The following is a 16,219-nucleotide window of genomic DNA, read 5'->3' as shown; positions in this document are numbered from 1 at the left end:
CACTGAAAGAGTGGTTGATCGCCAAATGGGATCGGCACATGGGATCTATTCACAGGGCAAAGGTAGGGGAGGGACATTAAGGTGGGCAGACTAGATGGGCCGTGGGCCCTTATCTGCCGTCTATTTCTATGTTTCTATGTTTCTATGTATCTGATCATGCTGATATTTCACTATCTAGTCTATGCAATGCCATAGTAGAAGATCCATCACACTTGCGATTTAATAACCAATTTCTGTCAAACTCAGCCTTCCTGGATACTATGAACATTGCAATAGATCACTATTTTGAGCATAATGGATCTCTTGATTCCTAAAACATGTTATCTGTGATGCCTTTAAAGCCACAATTCATGGAGCTATTATCACATATGCTGCTTACTCTAAGAAGCAACAAGCTGCTGAATTACATTTCCATGGAAATTGTCTCCAAGCTATACAATTTCAGTATAATAGGATGCTATCACCACAAGCTGGTCACACTATTTTTCTTCAGAAATTGAGGTATTATTTGATAGCAACAAGATGGATAGAATGATGGCTTCATATCTTAATGGTCAGCATTCTAGACATAGGGCTCCTTTTATGAAGCTGCGTTAGCGGTATAACGCGTGTAATAGCACACGCTAAACTGCCGGCCGCGCTAGACGCTAACGCCAGCATTGAGCTGGCGTTAGTTCTAGCTGTGTAGCGTGGGTTTAGCACACGCTAAAAAGCTGTGTGTGCTAAAACCGTTAACGTGGCTTCTTAAAAGGAGCCCATAGAGTTTCCAGCTTATGTTTGTCTAGAGAAGTGGAAAGATAGTGCTCTAAGCTGAAAAAAGTAATAAAAATGGCTAAGGACCTTTATGTGACAAAAATAAATAAAAACAAGAGAAAAAGGAAACTGATATGGTATGCACTGATAACTGATAACAGAAGTTATGCCATTAAATATTTATTGTACCAGATCTGATAACATAGACACTGATTTTGTCTATGTTTCAGGACTTTTACTCTCACATTTATACGTCAGAGGTAACCAACCCATCTCAGGCTATATCAATTTATCTCTTTGCTTCTTAGCTTTGGGAAATATAATGATAAACTCAAAGTTCTGGATTACCGCATCTGAAATCTACAAATCTATTAATGATCAGGCTCATTGGAAAATCTCCAGGCTTTACTGCAGAATTTTATAGAATTTTTAAAGACAAGTCAACCTCTTGCTTGCACCTTTTGTATCAAGCTTATATTGATTCTGAAGAAATGTTTGGAACCTTTGCAGAAGCTCGCATTATCATGCTTGAAAAACTTGGCAGGGATTCACTCTGTCAAAAACTACAAACCCATTTCTCTTATTAATATAGACTGTAAAATATATGCTAAGATTTTGGCTACTAGACCAGAATGTACTGGGAGATCTGATTCATATGGATCAAAGTGTATTTATGACTCGTCACTCTTCTGCTACTAGGATGTTTTGCCATTTATTACAAGATGCCAAATCCATGGAATATCCGGCCTTCTTGGTATCATTAGATGCCGAGAAGGCCTTTGATAGAGTCCTGTTAAATATCTGTCTCTACTATGTCATGGATCGGTTTTGGTTCCTCTTTTATCAATATGGTCAAAGTTTTGTATGGTTTCCCCACCACACATTTATATGTAAATTGCAAAGTATCTGGCCCTTTCACTCTTACCAGAGGCACCAGACAGGGGTATCCCATATTCAACGTTGCTCTGGAGCCTCTGGCAGTTGTGATAAGGACACATCCTGATATTATAGGTTTTCAACTGACTTCCAGTATTGTCAAAATATCCATATATGCAGATGATGTTTTACTGTACATCAGGCTCAACAATTCATCCCTCCATTACTCTCATTAATCGAGTATTTGGTCTTTTTCTAGCTATAAGATTAACTGAGACAAAATAGAGGTTATGCCATTAAATATTTATTGTGCCAGATTCCTATTTACGTTGCTATTTATCCCCATCAGGTCCTGTCGGACATTACCTACTAAAATGTACATTTTCACTCAGCAAATTGTATTTCTATACTATTGCCTCCTGAGGTCTCTGATCTCTGTATTTCCTCTGAATATCTACTTACTGTATTTCGCTGAATGTCCAGCACTCTTGATTGTAAACCGCCTAGAAATCGCAAGATTGTGGCGGTATAGAAGTATAGAAGAATAAAGTTATTATTATTATTTATCTTCTATCCTTTCAAAAGGACTATTGGTCCCCTTAAATATCTTGGTATTCAGTTCTATAATAACCTAAACACCTTGCTGGCAAAAAATCAAGAACTGCTCATAGATACTGAGGGGTTCATAATCAAAACATCCGAAAACCTGTCTAAGTCAGCACTTAGATGTCCAAATAGCTGGGACGTCCAAATGCTGATTTTCAAAACCAACTTTCTGGAGATCCAGCAGGACTTCTAAGCCGCTGTGCCCAGAGCTCAAAGGGGTGTTATGGGCGGGCATTGGTGAGGCTTAGGCCTGGATGTCCTGCAGCGATAATAATCAAAGCTTTTCCAGGACATCCTAGATGGAACTTAGATGCGCAGAGTTAGACCTGTTTTAGATGCATCTAAGTGTCACAAAGGTGCCCAAACTGATCAGACGACCACTTCATGCATTAAGGTATGACCCTTCCACATGCCCCTAATGCTCACAGACCCCTCCCACCTCTGTCTGTAGAACAGCAGCATCTGGTATGGGAAAGCTTATTACAGCATCACACAGGTGTCTTAAGTAGCCTTGTGGATGGGCTAGTGAACCATAGAGAGGAGGAACTAGGACCATAAGACACTGTTCAAAATATCTGGTAAACCTTTTATATAAGGGCATTATGACAATTTGTGATGCTTTGGATGATTCTCGAGTGAAGACATTTGCTGAGTTACAAAGAACAAATGATCTTCCTTTTTCTCAGTGCTACTATTGGTTACATTTGCAGCATTGTTTAACATCCCAATCTAATTTCATGCAATCCTTGGCTATTGTTCCAGATCTAGCATCTGTATTTGGGCTTGTATAGGCTTTAGGATACCATGCTGCATCTTTTTATAGATACATGGCCCAAGTGATCCCAACAACCTCCTTGAGTGCTCAATTGATTTGAGACATTAAATTGCAAGCGGCCCATTCGGGGAATGACTGGGCCCTCTTCTGGTCGTCCAATGTGAGATGCTCCATGGCTGCTTCTATTACCCAATCTCTATATTTCCTTTCTCACTGAACCCTTTGAATTCCTGTCAAACTCTCAAAGTTAGACTCTTCTATATTCCCTTTATGTTGGCATTATGGCTTCACATCAGGAACTTTAGATCATATGTTCTTCTTTTTTAGTAAGGTTCAGCCTTTTTGGCAGTCAACATGGAATACTATTTGCCAAGTTTTTTTTTTGTTTTTTTTTCAAATTAATGATCCTTTGTCTTACTCTATAATTTTATGGAAGGTACAAGCCTTATCTAACAAATTACTATCAACTCAGTCTCAACTTTTCATTGTAATATTGACACTTGCTACTCAGAAAGTCATTAATGCCTGGAAAAATCACTCGCTTCTAAATGAGATTTTCTGGTGGAACTCTGTTTGTCTTATTAAGTATGAGGCAGCAGCAATGGAATGTATGGGTCAACCTTTTGAAAACCAATCTATGTGGTCTTCATTGGACCTATATTTGCAAGGCAGGATGCCTCCTATTTGAATGTATTGTAACATCTTCTGATATTGTTTGTGTGCCACATTTGTTCTATATTTGGCATCAAAGTAAAAACCCAATTAAAAAACTGGAATAAAAAACAAACACAAAACTATATTTTAATTTGTAGTTCTGTATTTGTATTTCATGGTGTTGTGACCATTTTCTTAATCTGTAAACTGCAGTGAACTACTTCTAAAGGTATTTGTGGTATATAGGAATTCAAATGATGTTATATTATTATTATGCTGAGAGCATGCTTATAAAATCTGAACTATTGCTTCTCCCAAAACGACTAGGTGGTTTGGGATTACCTAGATTGTTAGATAAATCATCTGGCTCAATCTCACTGGGTAGTCTTCAGGAAGCTTTAGTATGAACATATATATTATTAACTTATTGTATGTCTTGTCTGACAAGCCAACCTGTTAGAATATAATAATAGCCTTACTGGGTCAGACCAATGATCCATCATGCCCAGTAGCAAATGTGATCCCAAAACATTGCTTCAATGTTGGAAAGGATACACTGCTATAGGTTTCTTCCTACATATGGGGTAGGATTGCTCTAAATTCAGTCTTTTTGGATGCCATTCACAACAGATATTAGTAGAATTGTGGGGCATTATATTCTGTTGGATCCAGCTTTAATACTATTAGGGGTCACCCATGTTTCCTTGATGATCGTGGAATCTATGGTGCTAGTTACTTTTGATAGCCAAAGTCTGTGTTGCTAAAATATGAAGACATTTGCTATCAATCTCTGAAATATAGTGCCAAATATCTGGCATACTGCCAGGTTAGAGAAATTCACTTAGCTTAATAAAGCATAATTTGAGAAAATACTATAGGATTTGGAGTCCATTGTTAACAACTAATACTGTATATACCTACCTAGTTTCAAGTTTCTTTATTTTTGATATACCATTTATCAAAAAAGTATCTAAACCTACTTTTTAAAAAACTGAGTACACAATCCCCTCTCGCCCACAGGACACACCTTCATGTGGTAGGAGCATCCATTTTACAAAATCAATTTTTAAATGGTCATTGGGGTCAAAACAGTAACATAAACATGTATTTACTGGTACATACTTATACATATTGATATTTCAGAACAAATATCAACAAAATGTTTGCATTGAATCAATGGTATACCAGTATACACATCTAATTGCTGGTTTATGCACATTCAAAATGCTAATAACACTTCAAAAATTATCTTCTTAAGGTATTATCTCTGCTGGAGAGTTTAGAAGAAAATTCAGACTTTGTTAAAAGCATTAAACAGTTTAGTCAGGTTATTAATATTTTAATTCATGTTTGTATTCTAAGTGTAATGGCAGCTTTATTATTGTTCTTTTTTTTTTTAGGCCTGGATCCAACTAGAGATCCCTGTTTAAAGATGAAATGCAGACGTCATAAAATATGTATTGCTCAAGATCAACAGATAGCGGTTTGCATTAGTCACCGAAAGCTTACACACCGGTAAATGATTTCACATTAATATAAATATGGAGTTTAGTTTCACATTGATGTATGAATGGTCAGCTTTTAAAATACTGTAATTACGCTGTGGGATATAGTATTACTGCAAACAGAGTAAATAGTTTTCAGAAGCATTGTTGTTTTTTACTAAGATATTTTATTTAAAAAATATAAACAAAAATACAATACAATAACATGTTCAACATATTTCGGTAACATATTTGAACATGATTATATAAAGAACACAAAACAAGAAATATTACAGTAACTAATACAAAATATGGAAGTGCAGTTCATAAAAAAAATTATACTACACTATACATAAAGAAGGATTCAGTGTATTTCAGAAATGAATTCAGTTGTGATAGAGAAAGGTCACAATAAGTAGATAAAAGGGACCAATGTTTGTGAACTACTCTAGATGTTCCCAATCTTTCTGCTATCGTCATTTCACATCTCTGATGAAAAAGAATTGAGTTCCACCAAGGACTAGTATTAAGAAGATGTGAAGTTTTCCAATTAGAAAGAATTAACTTCTGGGCAATTGTAATTAAAATATCAAATAATTTCCTATTCTCAGCAGAGATATTAACATCAGAAGAATGTGATTTGAATCTAACGACTGAAAAGGATATTTGATTCGAAATATCAAATATCTTTTGTATAATTACCCAAACTTCTTTCCAAAAGGAATTAATAAGAGAGCATTCATACATCATATGCATGAGAGAACCAGGGAATTGTGTACAATTCCAGCATACATTAGACGACACTAGACCAGCCGCAGAAAGTTTGTGTGGAGTCCATACTAGCTTATGGTACAGAAAAAAAACAAAGATTGAATAGAGTTCGCTGACGTAAGAGGCCTCATAGTTCTGGTCTAAAAGAGGAGCCAACTTGAATCCTCCAGTTTATGCCCACAATCTTGTTCCCAAACATGTTGAAGAGCTGAAGTATAAGTTGAAGATGAAGGAATAATTATTTTATACAATTGAGAAGCTGTATGACCTTTTATTAGTAAAGTTGTAGCTAAATTAAATATATCTGGAATGTGATCCCTTAAGGATTGGACATATTGATTATTCTTACAACAATGATAGAATTTCATTTATTTAAATTGTGAATGAGAAGGTAAGAAAAAGCATTCTGTCAAGTCATGAAAAGACATTAAAGAATTTTGAGAATTCAAAATATCTTTAAATGTAACTATTCCCTAATCAATTCATTCCTTCTACAAAAAGGGTTTCTTATTAATTAGAACTTCTGGATTATACCAAGGAGTAACCTGAATGGAAATAGAAAACATGTGTTTTAGAGTTTTGTCTAGAGTAAGCAAAGAAGATGCTTACATCATTGGTCACATCCTCACCGGAAGTGGAGAAGTTATGCGTTGTTCTAAGGTGTACCTGTAGGAATATAATCTTGATGATCATAAAACCAATGCAACTCCTGTTGCGATATAAAATCCTTATGATACAGCAAGAAATCTGGGAATAAAACTCCACCAAACTCTTTATTTAGTGCAATTCTAGTTTTTTTTTTGTTTTCCAAAGAAAATAAGTCAATCTGTCCAACTGTTTGTAAAATGTAAAAGGAAAAATTTTGGGTATCATCTGTAAAATATAATTGATTTTGGGCACTAGCATCATTTTAGTTGTTTCTAATCTCCCTCACCATGTTAACTTAAGAGGATGCCACGAGTGAATAAATTTTTTGACCAAGGTAATAATCTTTTCACTATTGATACCAATTGACTTCTGGATAGACCCATTCAATTCAGTTCCCAAATATTTTAATTTATAAGTATTCCAGACTAGATTAAATGGCTTAACCAATTATGGAAATGTGAATTTATTAAGCAGCAATGTTTCAGTCTTTTGCATATTAATCTTATAACCAGAAAATGGTAAAAATGTATCAATTGTTTGGAAAATAAAAGGAAAAGAAGATTCTGTATTAGAGACGTATATTAAAACGTCATCTGCCTAAGCAGAGAGTTTGATATTCATAGATTTATAAGAAAAGCCAGTAATGTTAGAGTTAGTTCAAATTGCTATTATGAAGGGCTCTAAAGCTATGTTGAACAAATATGGAGAAAGAGGACAGCCCTGCTGACTGCATCTGTACAGTACAAAAGGAGATGAATGAAAATTATTAGCTATAATTTGCATTGGTTTAAATACTAGTTAAAGTTCAGGATAATGATATCTCTTATTTAGTTGATTAGAGAAATAAATAATACATACTGGACTTACTAGCCAATTTTAACCTCACTGTATAATTTTATTGTAGAATTTTAAATTCCCCTTTCCTCATGTACTCCCCCTGAATGTCTTGTTTTCTTTCAAATAACTTGTAGTTCTTTTCCCTCTCCTTGTATTCTTAGTTTTGTCAAGTCTGTCTATAGTCCTACTGGACTTAGCTTTTGTTAGTATTATATTGTTTCCCAAATTTTGTAATTTTATTATCATGTACATCGCTTAGAATTATGATTAAGCGATTAATCAAAACCTCATTAAACTTGAAACTTGAAACTATATAGATTTTTATTTCTACCTTTCAAAAATGTCACTGTATGCATCCTTAAGCGTCTGAGCCAATCTGGGCCTTAGGCCCCTTGTCTGGTACATCCTGGGATACAGAGGGAGGAGCCTAAGGCCTTGATTGGCTCAGATGCTTAAAGCCTGTCCCCTGGGCATCTGAGCCAATCAGCCCAGGAAAAGGAAAAGCCCACCATTTTGGAGTGGCAGACCTAAGATCAGGAGGGACTGGGCAACCCTCCTGTTGTCATCTTAATGTAGAGGCACAGGGGTGGTTCGGAGGCTGGGGGCATCCAGTGACAGAAGGGAGTGGGCCAATTTTTTCTAAAGTGAGAAAGGGAAGAGGAAGGGAGAGGTCATTTAGGGGGAATCAGTTTTGCAGGGAGGGTGCAGGAGGGAGTGGGCATCCTTCCTGCTGATTTTTTTTAAGTACAGGGAAGAGGGTCCTAAGGGGAGGCGGTTCGGCTTGGCATGGTGGGGGGTCATGGTGGCAGGAGAGAGTAGGCCACTGTGAGAACAGGCTACTGGACTTGATGGACCATTGGTCCGACCCAGTAAGGCTATTCTTATGTTCATCCTGCCTCTATTTTGGATTTGGGGGTCATCAGGGCGGGGGACCGTCATGGGGGGGAGGTGACTCACATTTTTTTTTAATAGGAATAGAAAATGTGCACATCTGTGCCATTAAAAAAAAAAAAAAAACACAAAACAGCTGAGTGGCAGGAAGCTGCTTTGGGAGCTTCCCCTGCCGCTCAGCTGTTTGGGCTTTCCCATACTGACTCTGCACATATATGAGAGCTGGTTTTTAACTGAGCAATTGGATGGGATTATGACTGGTCTCCGCAAAACTCATTTGTATGGGCAGCCGTTTGAATGTTAGGCGAAGGAGGAGCCAGTCCTTCGCCTAAAAACTGGATTCTGTAACTGGTGTCTGTCAAAAACAACACCGGTTACAGAATCCCTCCCCCCCACAATGATCCAGGCAGGAGGGTGCCCAAGCCCTCCTGCCATGTCAAACCACCAACCCCCCCCCAACACGATCGGTGCAAGAGGGAGCCCAAGCCCTCATGCCCCGCGACAGCCGCGACCCCCCCCCCCCCAATATGATCGGGCCAGGAGGGAGCCCAAGCCCTCATGGCCCAGGCGACCTCCCTACCCCCCGACTCGATTGGGCCAAGAGGGAGCCCAAGCCCTCCTGGCCCAGGCGACCTCCCTACCCCCTGACTTGATCGGGCAAGGAGGGAGCCCAAGCCCTCCTAGCCCAGGCGACCCCCCCCTACCCCCACACGCCACTACATTACGGGCAGGAGGGATCCCAGGCCCTCCTGCCCTCGACAACCCCCCTCCCCCCAACATCTGCCCCCCCCCCGAGTCCCCGATCGCCCCCCCCCCAGCCGACCCGCGACCCCCCCCGGCAGACCCCACTACACCCCCACCCCCCTTCTCCGTACCTATGTTAGGTTGGCCGGACAGACGGGTGCCAAACCCGTCCGTCCGTCCGGCAGCCCTCCGAAGAATGGGGCCGGATTGGCCCAGCCGTACCAAAGCCCCACCTATTGGTGGGGCCTAAGGCGCCTGGGCCAATCAGAATAGGCCCGGGAGCCTTAGGCCTCTCGTGTGGGCGTGGCCTAAGGCACATGGGCCCAACCCATAGGGTTGTTCTCAGTCCATCCAACGAACTTCCTGAATTCTGAGCGTTATTTTGCTACGGTTGCTTATTTCTTTAAGTGCTAATTTGCAGAATCAAAATTCTATGTTTTGATATTATTTCAGATCATTAATTGGACCATATCCACATCGTTCTCTTCTTGGTTGGACTGAGAACTTTGCAGCACCCCGTCGTAATTTTGGTTACAAGCTCTATTTTTCAGATATCACTGATTCTACTTTCTCTAACCTATTCTATGCCACATCTCTCCTGACTCAGTGAAATATCTGCACATCATTAAAGTATATGTTGTGCTGGCTAGTAGTGTTATCACCTGACTGAGACATTTGGTCTCAGATTTCCAATAATAGTCATGCGGTAGATTTTGAGCACCATTGCTTGTCTGTTCAAAATACTGAACATTCTATATTGCATGATACCCTATTTTCATTCTCTCTGTTCATGCACAGGGAGACAGACACATTTGTCTGGTCTGATCTGATAGGACTAAAGGAAGGAAAGTTAGAAGAAAAAAAAAAACCTTCCATTTTTGCAAATTGATGTGCTTTAAGTGTAAAACTTTAGTAAAAGCATCCCTATGCCTCCCTTCATGTGGACATAGCTTCTAGTTAACGTAGTTAACCTTTGCTTATTTTTATTTTTTTAATCTTTATTATTTTTCAAATATTAACGGTGCATTACAAAGAATTTAAACATAAACGGATCAGGAAAAGCACTTTAAATATACAAACATTTTGAAAACAATCATTTTCTCCCCCTCCCCCTCCCTTTCACCAATAAAAGTAGAAACACATATATAATTTCATTAAATAATGTTTTCCCCCCTCCCTCCCTGGATACATAAATTAAATTTTGTTTATTCATCATTTTTATTAAATATGAGGCTAAACACAACTTATAGCTCTCAATGTTTGCTTTACATTGTGAATATATTTCTTCTTCCTAGTAAATATTTGTTATTAGATTGAAAGTCATTCTTTCCCAATCATGTTTCATTCCATTAGTTATAAAATTAAAAAAAAGCATTTCATTGTAAATAATTGTAACAATACACTTCATAAAAGCCCAAAAGAGGCAGTGAGATAAGTTTCTCTAGACAAGCAATGGTGCTGTTTGGAGATAACTTTATAGATCTCATCTGCTGTTTATAGTTCCCCCTTATGAGCTACTCAGTAGCAGTGAAATCCTGCACAGTAGGAGTCTTCAGAAGCAGTTGCAGAACCTCTCTGCATCTGATCAACAGATAGACTCTGCACTGAACCAACAGTGCCTGTTATTGAATATGCTTGCAAGAAATCTTATCTTTACTTTTCTACCAGAGCATTGTCTGACCCTGTACAATAAACATGCTGTGAGAATTTTCACTGAAAGCCTGTTTTCTATGCTCTCAATCTGTCAAGGTTATAAGGTTCATTATTTTTATTTCCAGTTTGAATATTCAGCTCTTTGCTTTAAAACTGCCATAGCACTTCTTGTTATTGTAGTTGAATCTCATTAAAAATGCAATAATTTAGTTAGAATGTTAAGAACCTAAGAATTGCCGCTGCTGGGTCATCAGTGCCCAGATCAGTGGTCCATCATGCCCAGCAGTCCGCTCACGCAGTGGCCCTTAGGTCAAAGACCAGTGCCCTATTTGAGTGTAGCCTTACCTGTGTATGTTCTGGTTCAGCAGGAACTTATCTAAGCCTTTCTTGAATCCTATAACAGCCTCTGGAAGAGCGTTCCAGATTTCTACCACTCTCTGGGTGAAGAAGAACTTCCTTACGTTTGTATGGAATCTATCCCCTTTTAACTTTAGAGAGTGCCCTGTGTCACTGTTTCTGTGTACTGTACAATTTTAAAACACAGCACTGATTCTCAGCAGTTTTATAAACCGTGTTAAGACTATTACAGTCATCATTATTATACATGCATATAGTACAGGGCTTCCCAAACCTGTCCTAGACACCCTGAAGTCACCAGATTCCCATTATTCATTTTGGATATCCTGAAACCTGACTGGCTGTGGATTCCCCAAAATGAGTTTGGGAAACTCTGATATAGTGCTACAAATCATACAAAGCACTGAGATTACACATAAAGAGAAGAATCCTTCTCTGTAATGCTTGTAGTTTGGATGACACATGGGTGTCAAGGGCAGGGAATAGTTTAGTGAATCTGGGATCTTTGACCTATGAAGTCTGGAGGAGAGAACAGTGAGAGAGATGGGTATGGTTTCAGGGAGGGGATATGTGTAGGGGCATTTGTTTAAGCTGCCTGAGGTGAGCTGCATGCAAACAGAGCTCTCTTCAGTTGGTTAATTATCCAATCTGTATAGCTGTTACAAACACTTTGGGGTCCTTTTATGAAGCCGCCCTAGTGGGGTTAGCGCGTCGGATATTTCATCACGCGCTAACCCCTGCGGCTGGCTAAAAAACTAACGCCTGCTCAATGCGATATTACGCGCGTTAAACCTCTACCTTAGCTTGATAAAAGGACCCCTTTGGAGCCAAGCAGCAAGAAATAAACTAAAATATGCAAGTTACTGGTAAGGTTTTCAAGTGCATTCTAAAAGAATTATGATTTGCAATAAGGATTTGCAGGCTAAAGTGGGAAGAGTGTGCAACTGGATGAATTCATAGGAGTGCCATCAAGTTGAAGGGGTGAATTCCCTACTCTGACTGCAACATTTTACAATCATAATGGTGAACTTTATTTTTGCTAGCATCTAATTGCAACTAGAATTAACAATAAAAACTCAAGAGGTACTGCAGTACATGCCTGCATACCTGAAGGGTATGGGTCATCCAGTAGCATCCCTTCGTAGCCTCTTCAGAGGCATGGAAAAGTCACCAAGAATTCCCTGGGACTTGGCTGCAAGTGAGTCAATTGGAATAATTACATTCCTCAGCTATTTTGATGGACCAAAGGAAGGAGTAAAGGCCTCAACTGTGCGGATGCCTGTGGATTCATTTGTAATGTCTAGGCTGTTTCAAGTTCCTGAAGTGGATTGTGTATGCCCCACACTGGTAGTAGGACTTAAGTCTGCCCCCTTTACCAGCTGCAATAGTAGACTTCTCTTCATAATTGTGTAAGAGAACCTAGTGGTAATTAGTGGAAAAGCGACAAATCGCCGGGCCCGGATGGAATCCACCCAAGGGTTCTAAAAGAGCTAAGAAACGAAATAGCGGAAACACTCCGACAAATTTTTGACCTATCCTTGAAAACGGGGCAGATCCTGGACGGGACTGGAAAATAGCTAACGTCACACCTATTTTTAAAAAGGGATCAAGGGGTGACCCCGGGAACTACAGGCCGGTGAGCTTGACTTCAGTTCCGGGCAAGATGATGGAAGCACTGATAAAGGACAGCATCTGTGAGCACATGGAAACAAACGGACAACTGAAAGAGAGCCAACATGGCTTCTGCAGGGGAAGGTCGTGCCAAACAAACTTACTGCACTTCTTTGAAGGTATAAACAGCGAGTTGGACAAAGGGGAACCCATAGACATCATTTACCTCGACTTCCAGAAAGCCTTTGACAAGGTGCCCCATGAGCGACTACTTAGGAAACTGCAAAACCACGGGGTGGAAGGAGATATATACAGATGGATTAAACACTGGTTGGCAGGCAGAAAATAAAGGGTTGGGGTGAAGGGACAATACTCAGGCTGGCGGAGTGTCACGAGCGGTGTTCCACAGGGGTCAGTGCTCGGACCGCTGCTGTTCAATGTGTTTATAAATGACCTGGAAACGGGGACGAAGTGTGAGGTTATAAAATTTGCAGATGACACCAAACTCTGCAGCAGGGTTAGGACCGCGGAGGAATGTGAAGACCTACAAAGAGACCTAAACAAACTGGAAGAGTGGGCAAACAAATGGCAAATGCGATTTAATACAGAGAAATGCAAGGTCATGCATATAGGGAAAAAGAACCCGATGTTCAGCTACAAAATGGGGGGATCGGTGCTAGGGGAAAGCAACCTTGAAAAGGACTTGGGTGTGCTAGTGGATACAACAATGAAATCAACGGCACAATGTGCAGCAGCCTCAAAGAAAGCAAATAGAATGTTGGGTATTATTAAGAAGGGTATCACAACCAGGACGAAGGAAGTCATCATGCCGCTGTATCGAGCGATGGTGCGCCCGCACCTGGAGTACTGTGTCCAATATTGGTCACCGTACCTCAAGAAGGACATGGCGATGCTTGAGAGGGTCCAGAGAAGAGCGACGAAAATGATAAAAGGCATGGAAAACCTTTCATATGCAGATAGGTTAGAAAGGCTGGGGCTCTTCTCCCTGGAAAAGCGGAGACTCAGAGGAGACATGATAGTGACTTTCAAGATCATGAGAGGTATCGAGAAGGTAGACAGAGAAAGATTCTTCAGACTAATGGGGCCCACAATTACAAGGGGGCACTCGGAGAAGCTGAAAGGGGACAGATTTAGAACCAATGCTAGGAAGTTCTTTTTCACTCAGAGGGTAGTGGACACATGGAACACACTGCCGGAGGCTGTGATAGGACAGAGTACACTCCAGGGTTTTAAAGAAGGATTAGATAAATTCCTGAAAGATAGGGGGATTGAGGGATACAGATAGAGGCAGAGATGGGATATAGAGAGAGTTTAGATAGAGACCAAGGGGATTTAAGGGTTCAGACAATGATCACCGTACAGGTCATGGGCCTGATGGGCCACCGCGGGTGCGGACTGCTGGGCGCGATGGACCTCTGGTCTGACTCAGCAGAGGCAACTTCTTATGTTCTTATGTTAAGCTCTTTTTAAACCGTTTTTGTTTTTTCCAGCATTTCCTGGTAAAGAGAGAACTCTCATAGGCCTGCCTAGGGGAATTTCCAGATTAGAGTTTGGAGAGTGATCACTAAGATGGAGGTGATATAGGCTGCCTAGTCCAATTATGACTTAGTGGAGGTTGTGATGAAATTGAACTCCTTGGATGAGCTTGTTGGGAACATCAAGTTCTAACCCAGAGTCAGGCTAAAAGGACTGCTATATTAGACTACCAATAGTGCCTGTGTGTCCCCAAGTTCAGGAAAGGGTGCATAAAAAATAGAACAAAAAACCCAGTATGGATAACAAATGCAGTGAAAAAGGCGATAAGTGATAAGAAAGCATCATTCAAAAAAATGGAAAAAAGACCAGACAGAGGACAACCAAAAGGAGTGACACCTAGTGGTTAGGAAAGCAAAAAGAGAATATGAAGAAAGACTGGCAGGGGAAGCAACAAACTTCAAATCATTCTACAGGTACGTCAAGGGGAAGCAACCAGCTAGGGAGGAAGTGGGACCCTTGGATGATGGAGACAGAAAGGGAGTGGTAAAAGAGGAAAAGGAGATAGCGGACAGGTTAAATGAGTTCTTCACGTTGGTTTTCACAAGGGAGGACACAATCAACATTCCGGAACCCGAGGAGATCGTAAAAGGAAATCAGGATGAAAATCTGGTCCAACTAGAGGTGAGCAAGATGGATATCCTCAGGCAGATAGACAGGCTAAAGAGCGACAAATCGCCAGGTTCGGACGGCATTCACCCAAGGGTACTCAAGGAACTAAGGAACGAAATAGCTGAGCCACTTCGAAAGATATGCAACCTATCCTTAAAAACTGGAGAGATTCCGGAGGACTGGAAAATAGCAAATGTCACGCCCATCTTTAAGAAAGGCTCAAGGGGAGACCCGGGAAACTACAGGCCGGTGAGCTTGACCTCGGTCCCGGGAAAGATGATGGAAGCGCTGATTAAGGACAGCATCTGGGAACACATCGAAAAGAATGGGCAGCTAAAGTCGAGCCAGCATGGCTTCTGCAAGGGCAGGTCACGCCTCACGAACTTATTATACTTCTTTGAGGGGATAAACAGCCAGGTGGATAAAGGGGAATCCATAGACATCATTTACCTTGACTTCCAAAAAGCCTTCAACAAGGTACCACACGAAAGACTGCTAAGGAAGCTATGGAACCATGGGGTGCAAGGGGTGGTCCACTGATGGATCAAAAACTGGCTGGCAGACAGGAAACAGAGGGTTGGAGTAAAGGGCCATTACTCAGATTGGAAATGGGTCACGAGCGGAGTTCCACAGGGGTAGGTGCTGGGACCGCTTCTGTTCAATATATTTATTAACGACCTGGAGGCAGGAACAAAATGTGAGGTTATTAAATTTGCAGATGACACTAAACTATACAGCAGGGTCAAAACCATGGAGGACTGCGAAGACCTCCAAAAAGATCTGACAACGCTGGAAGAGTGGGCCAAAAAATGGCAAATGAGCTTCAACATAGGGAAATGCAAGGTCATGCATGTTGGGAAAAAGAACCCGATGCTCACCTACAAGATGGGGGGATCACCACTAGGGGTGAGCAACCTTGAAAGAGACCTGGGAGTGATGGTAGACACAACATTGAAGGCATCGGCGCAGTGTGCCACAGCCGCAAGGAAAGCGAACAAAATGTTGGGTATTATTAAGAAAGGTATCACGACCAGGACGAAGGAAGTCATCCTGCCACTGTATCATGCAATGGTGCGCCCGCACTTGGAGTACTATGTCCAGTACTGGTCGCCATACCTCAAGAAGGACATGGCGGTACTTGAGAGAGTCCAGAGAAGAGCAACTAAGCTAATAAAGGGTATGGGGGACCTCTCATATACTGACAGACTGAAAAAGCTGGGGCTTTTCTCGCTGGAAAAGCGACGACTTAGAGGAGACGTGATAGAAACCTTCAAGATCATGAAGGGCATAGAAAAAGTGGACAGGGACAGATTTTTCAAACTATGGGGAACCACAAGTACAAGGGGGCACTCAGTGAAATTGAGAGGGGAAAGGTTTAGAACAAATGCCAGGA

The 16,219-nt window shown here is 40.8% G+C and overlaps 1 protein-coding gene across 2 annotated transcripts in view; it reads left to right on the top strand.

The window, feature by feature from the left end:
- The window catches only part of SPOCK3 (SPARC (osteonectin), cwcv and kazal like domains proteoglycan 3), a 387,789-nt gene that overhangs the window by 175,013 nt on the left and 196,557 nt on the right, over positions 1–16,219 (top strand). For both annotated transcript variants that reach the window (XM_033941933.1, XM_033941924.1), the window contains exon 4: positions 5,065–5,179. In XM_033941933.1, coding sequence (XP_033797824.1) covers positions 5,065–5,179 — 115 coding nt within the window. The remainder of the gene's footprint in view (positions 1–5,064; positions 5,180–16,219) is intronic.

This window comes from Geotrypetes seraphini, chromosome 1, assembly GCF_902459505.1.
Source record: "Geotrypetes seraphini chromosome 1, aGeoSer1.1, whole genome shotgun sequence".
In the NCBI taxonomy this organism is placed as follows: domain Eukaryota; kingdom Metazoa; phylum Chordata; class Amphibia; order Gymnophiona; family Dermophiidae; genus Geotrypetes; species Geotrypetes seraphini.
Note: the sequence above shows the minus strand (reverse complement) of the source record. Positions and strands in the feature narration are given on the sequence as shown.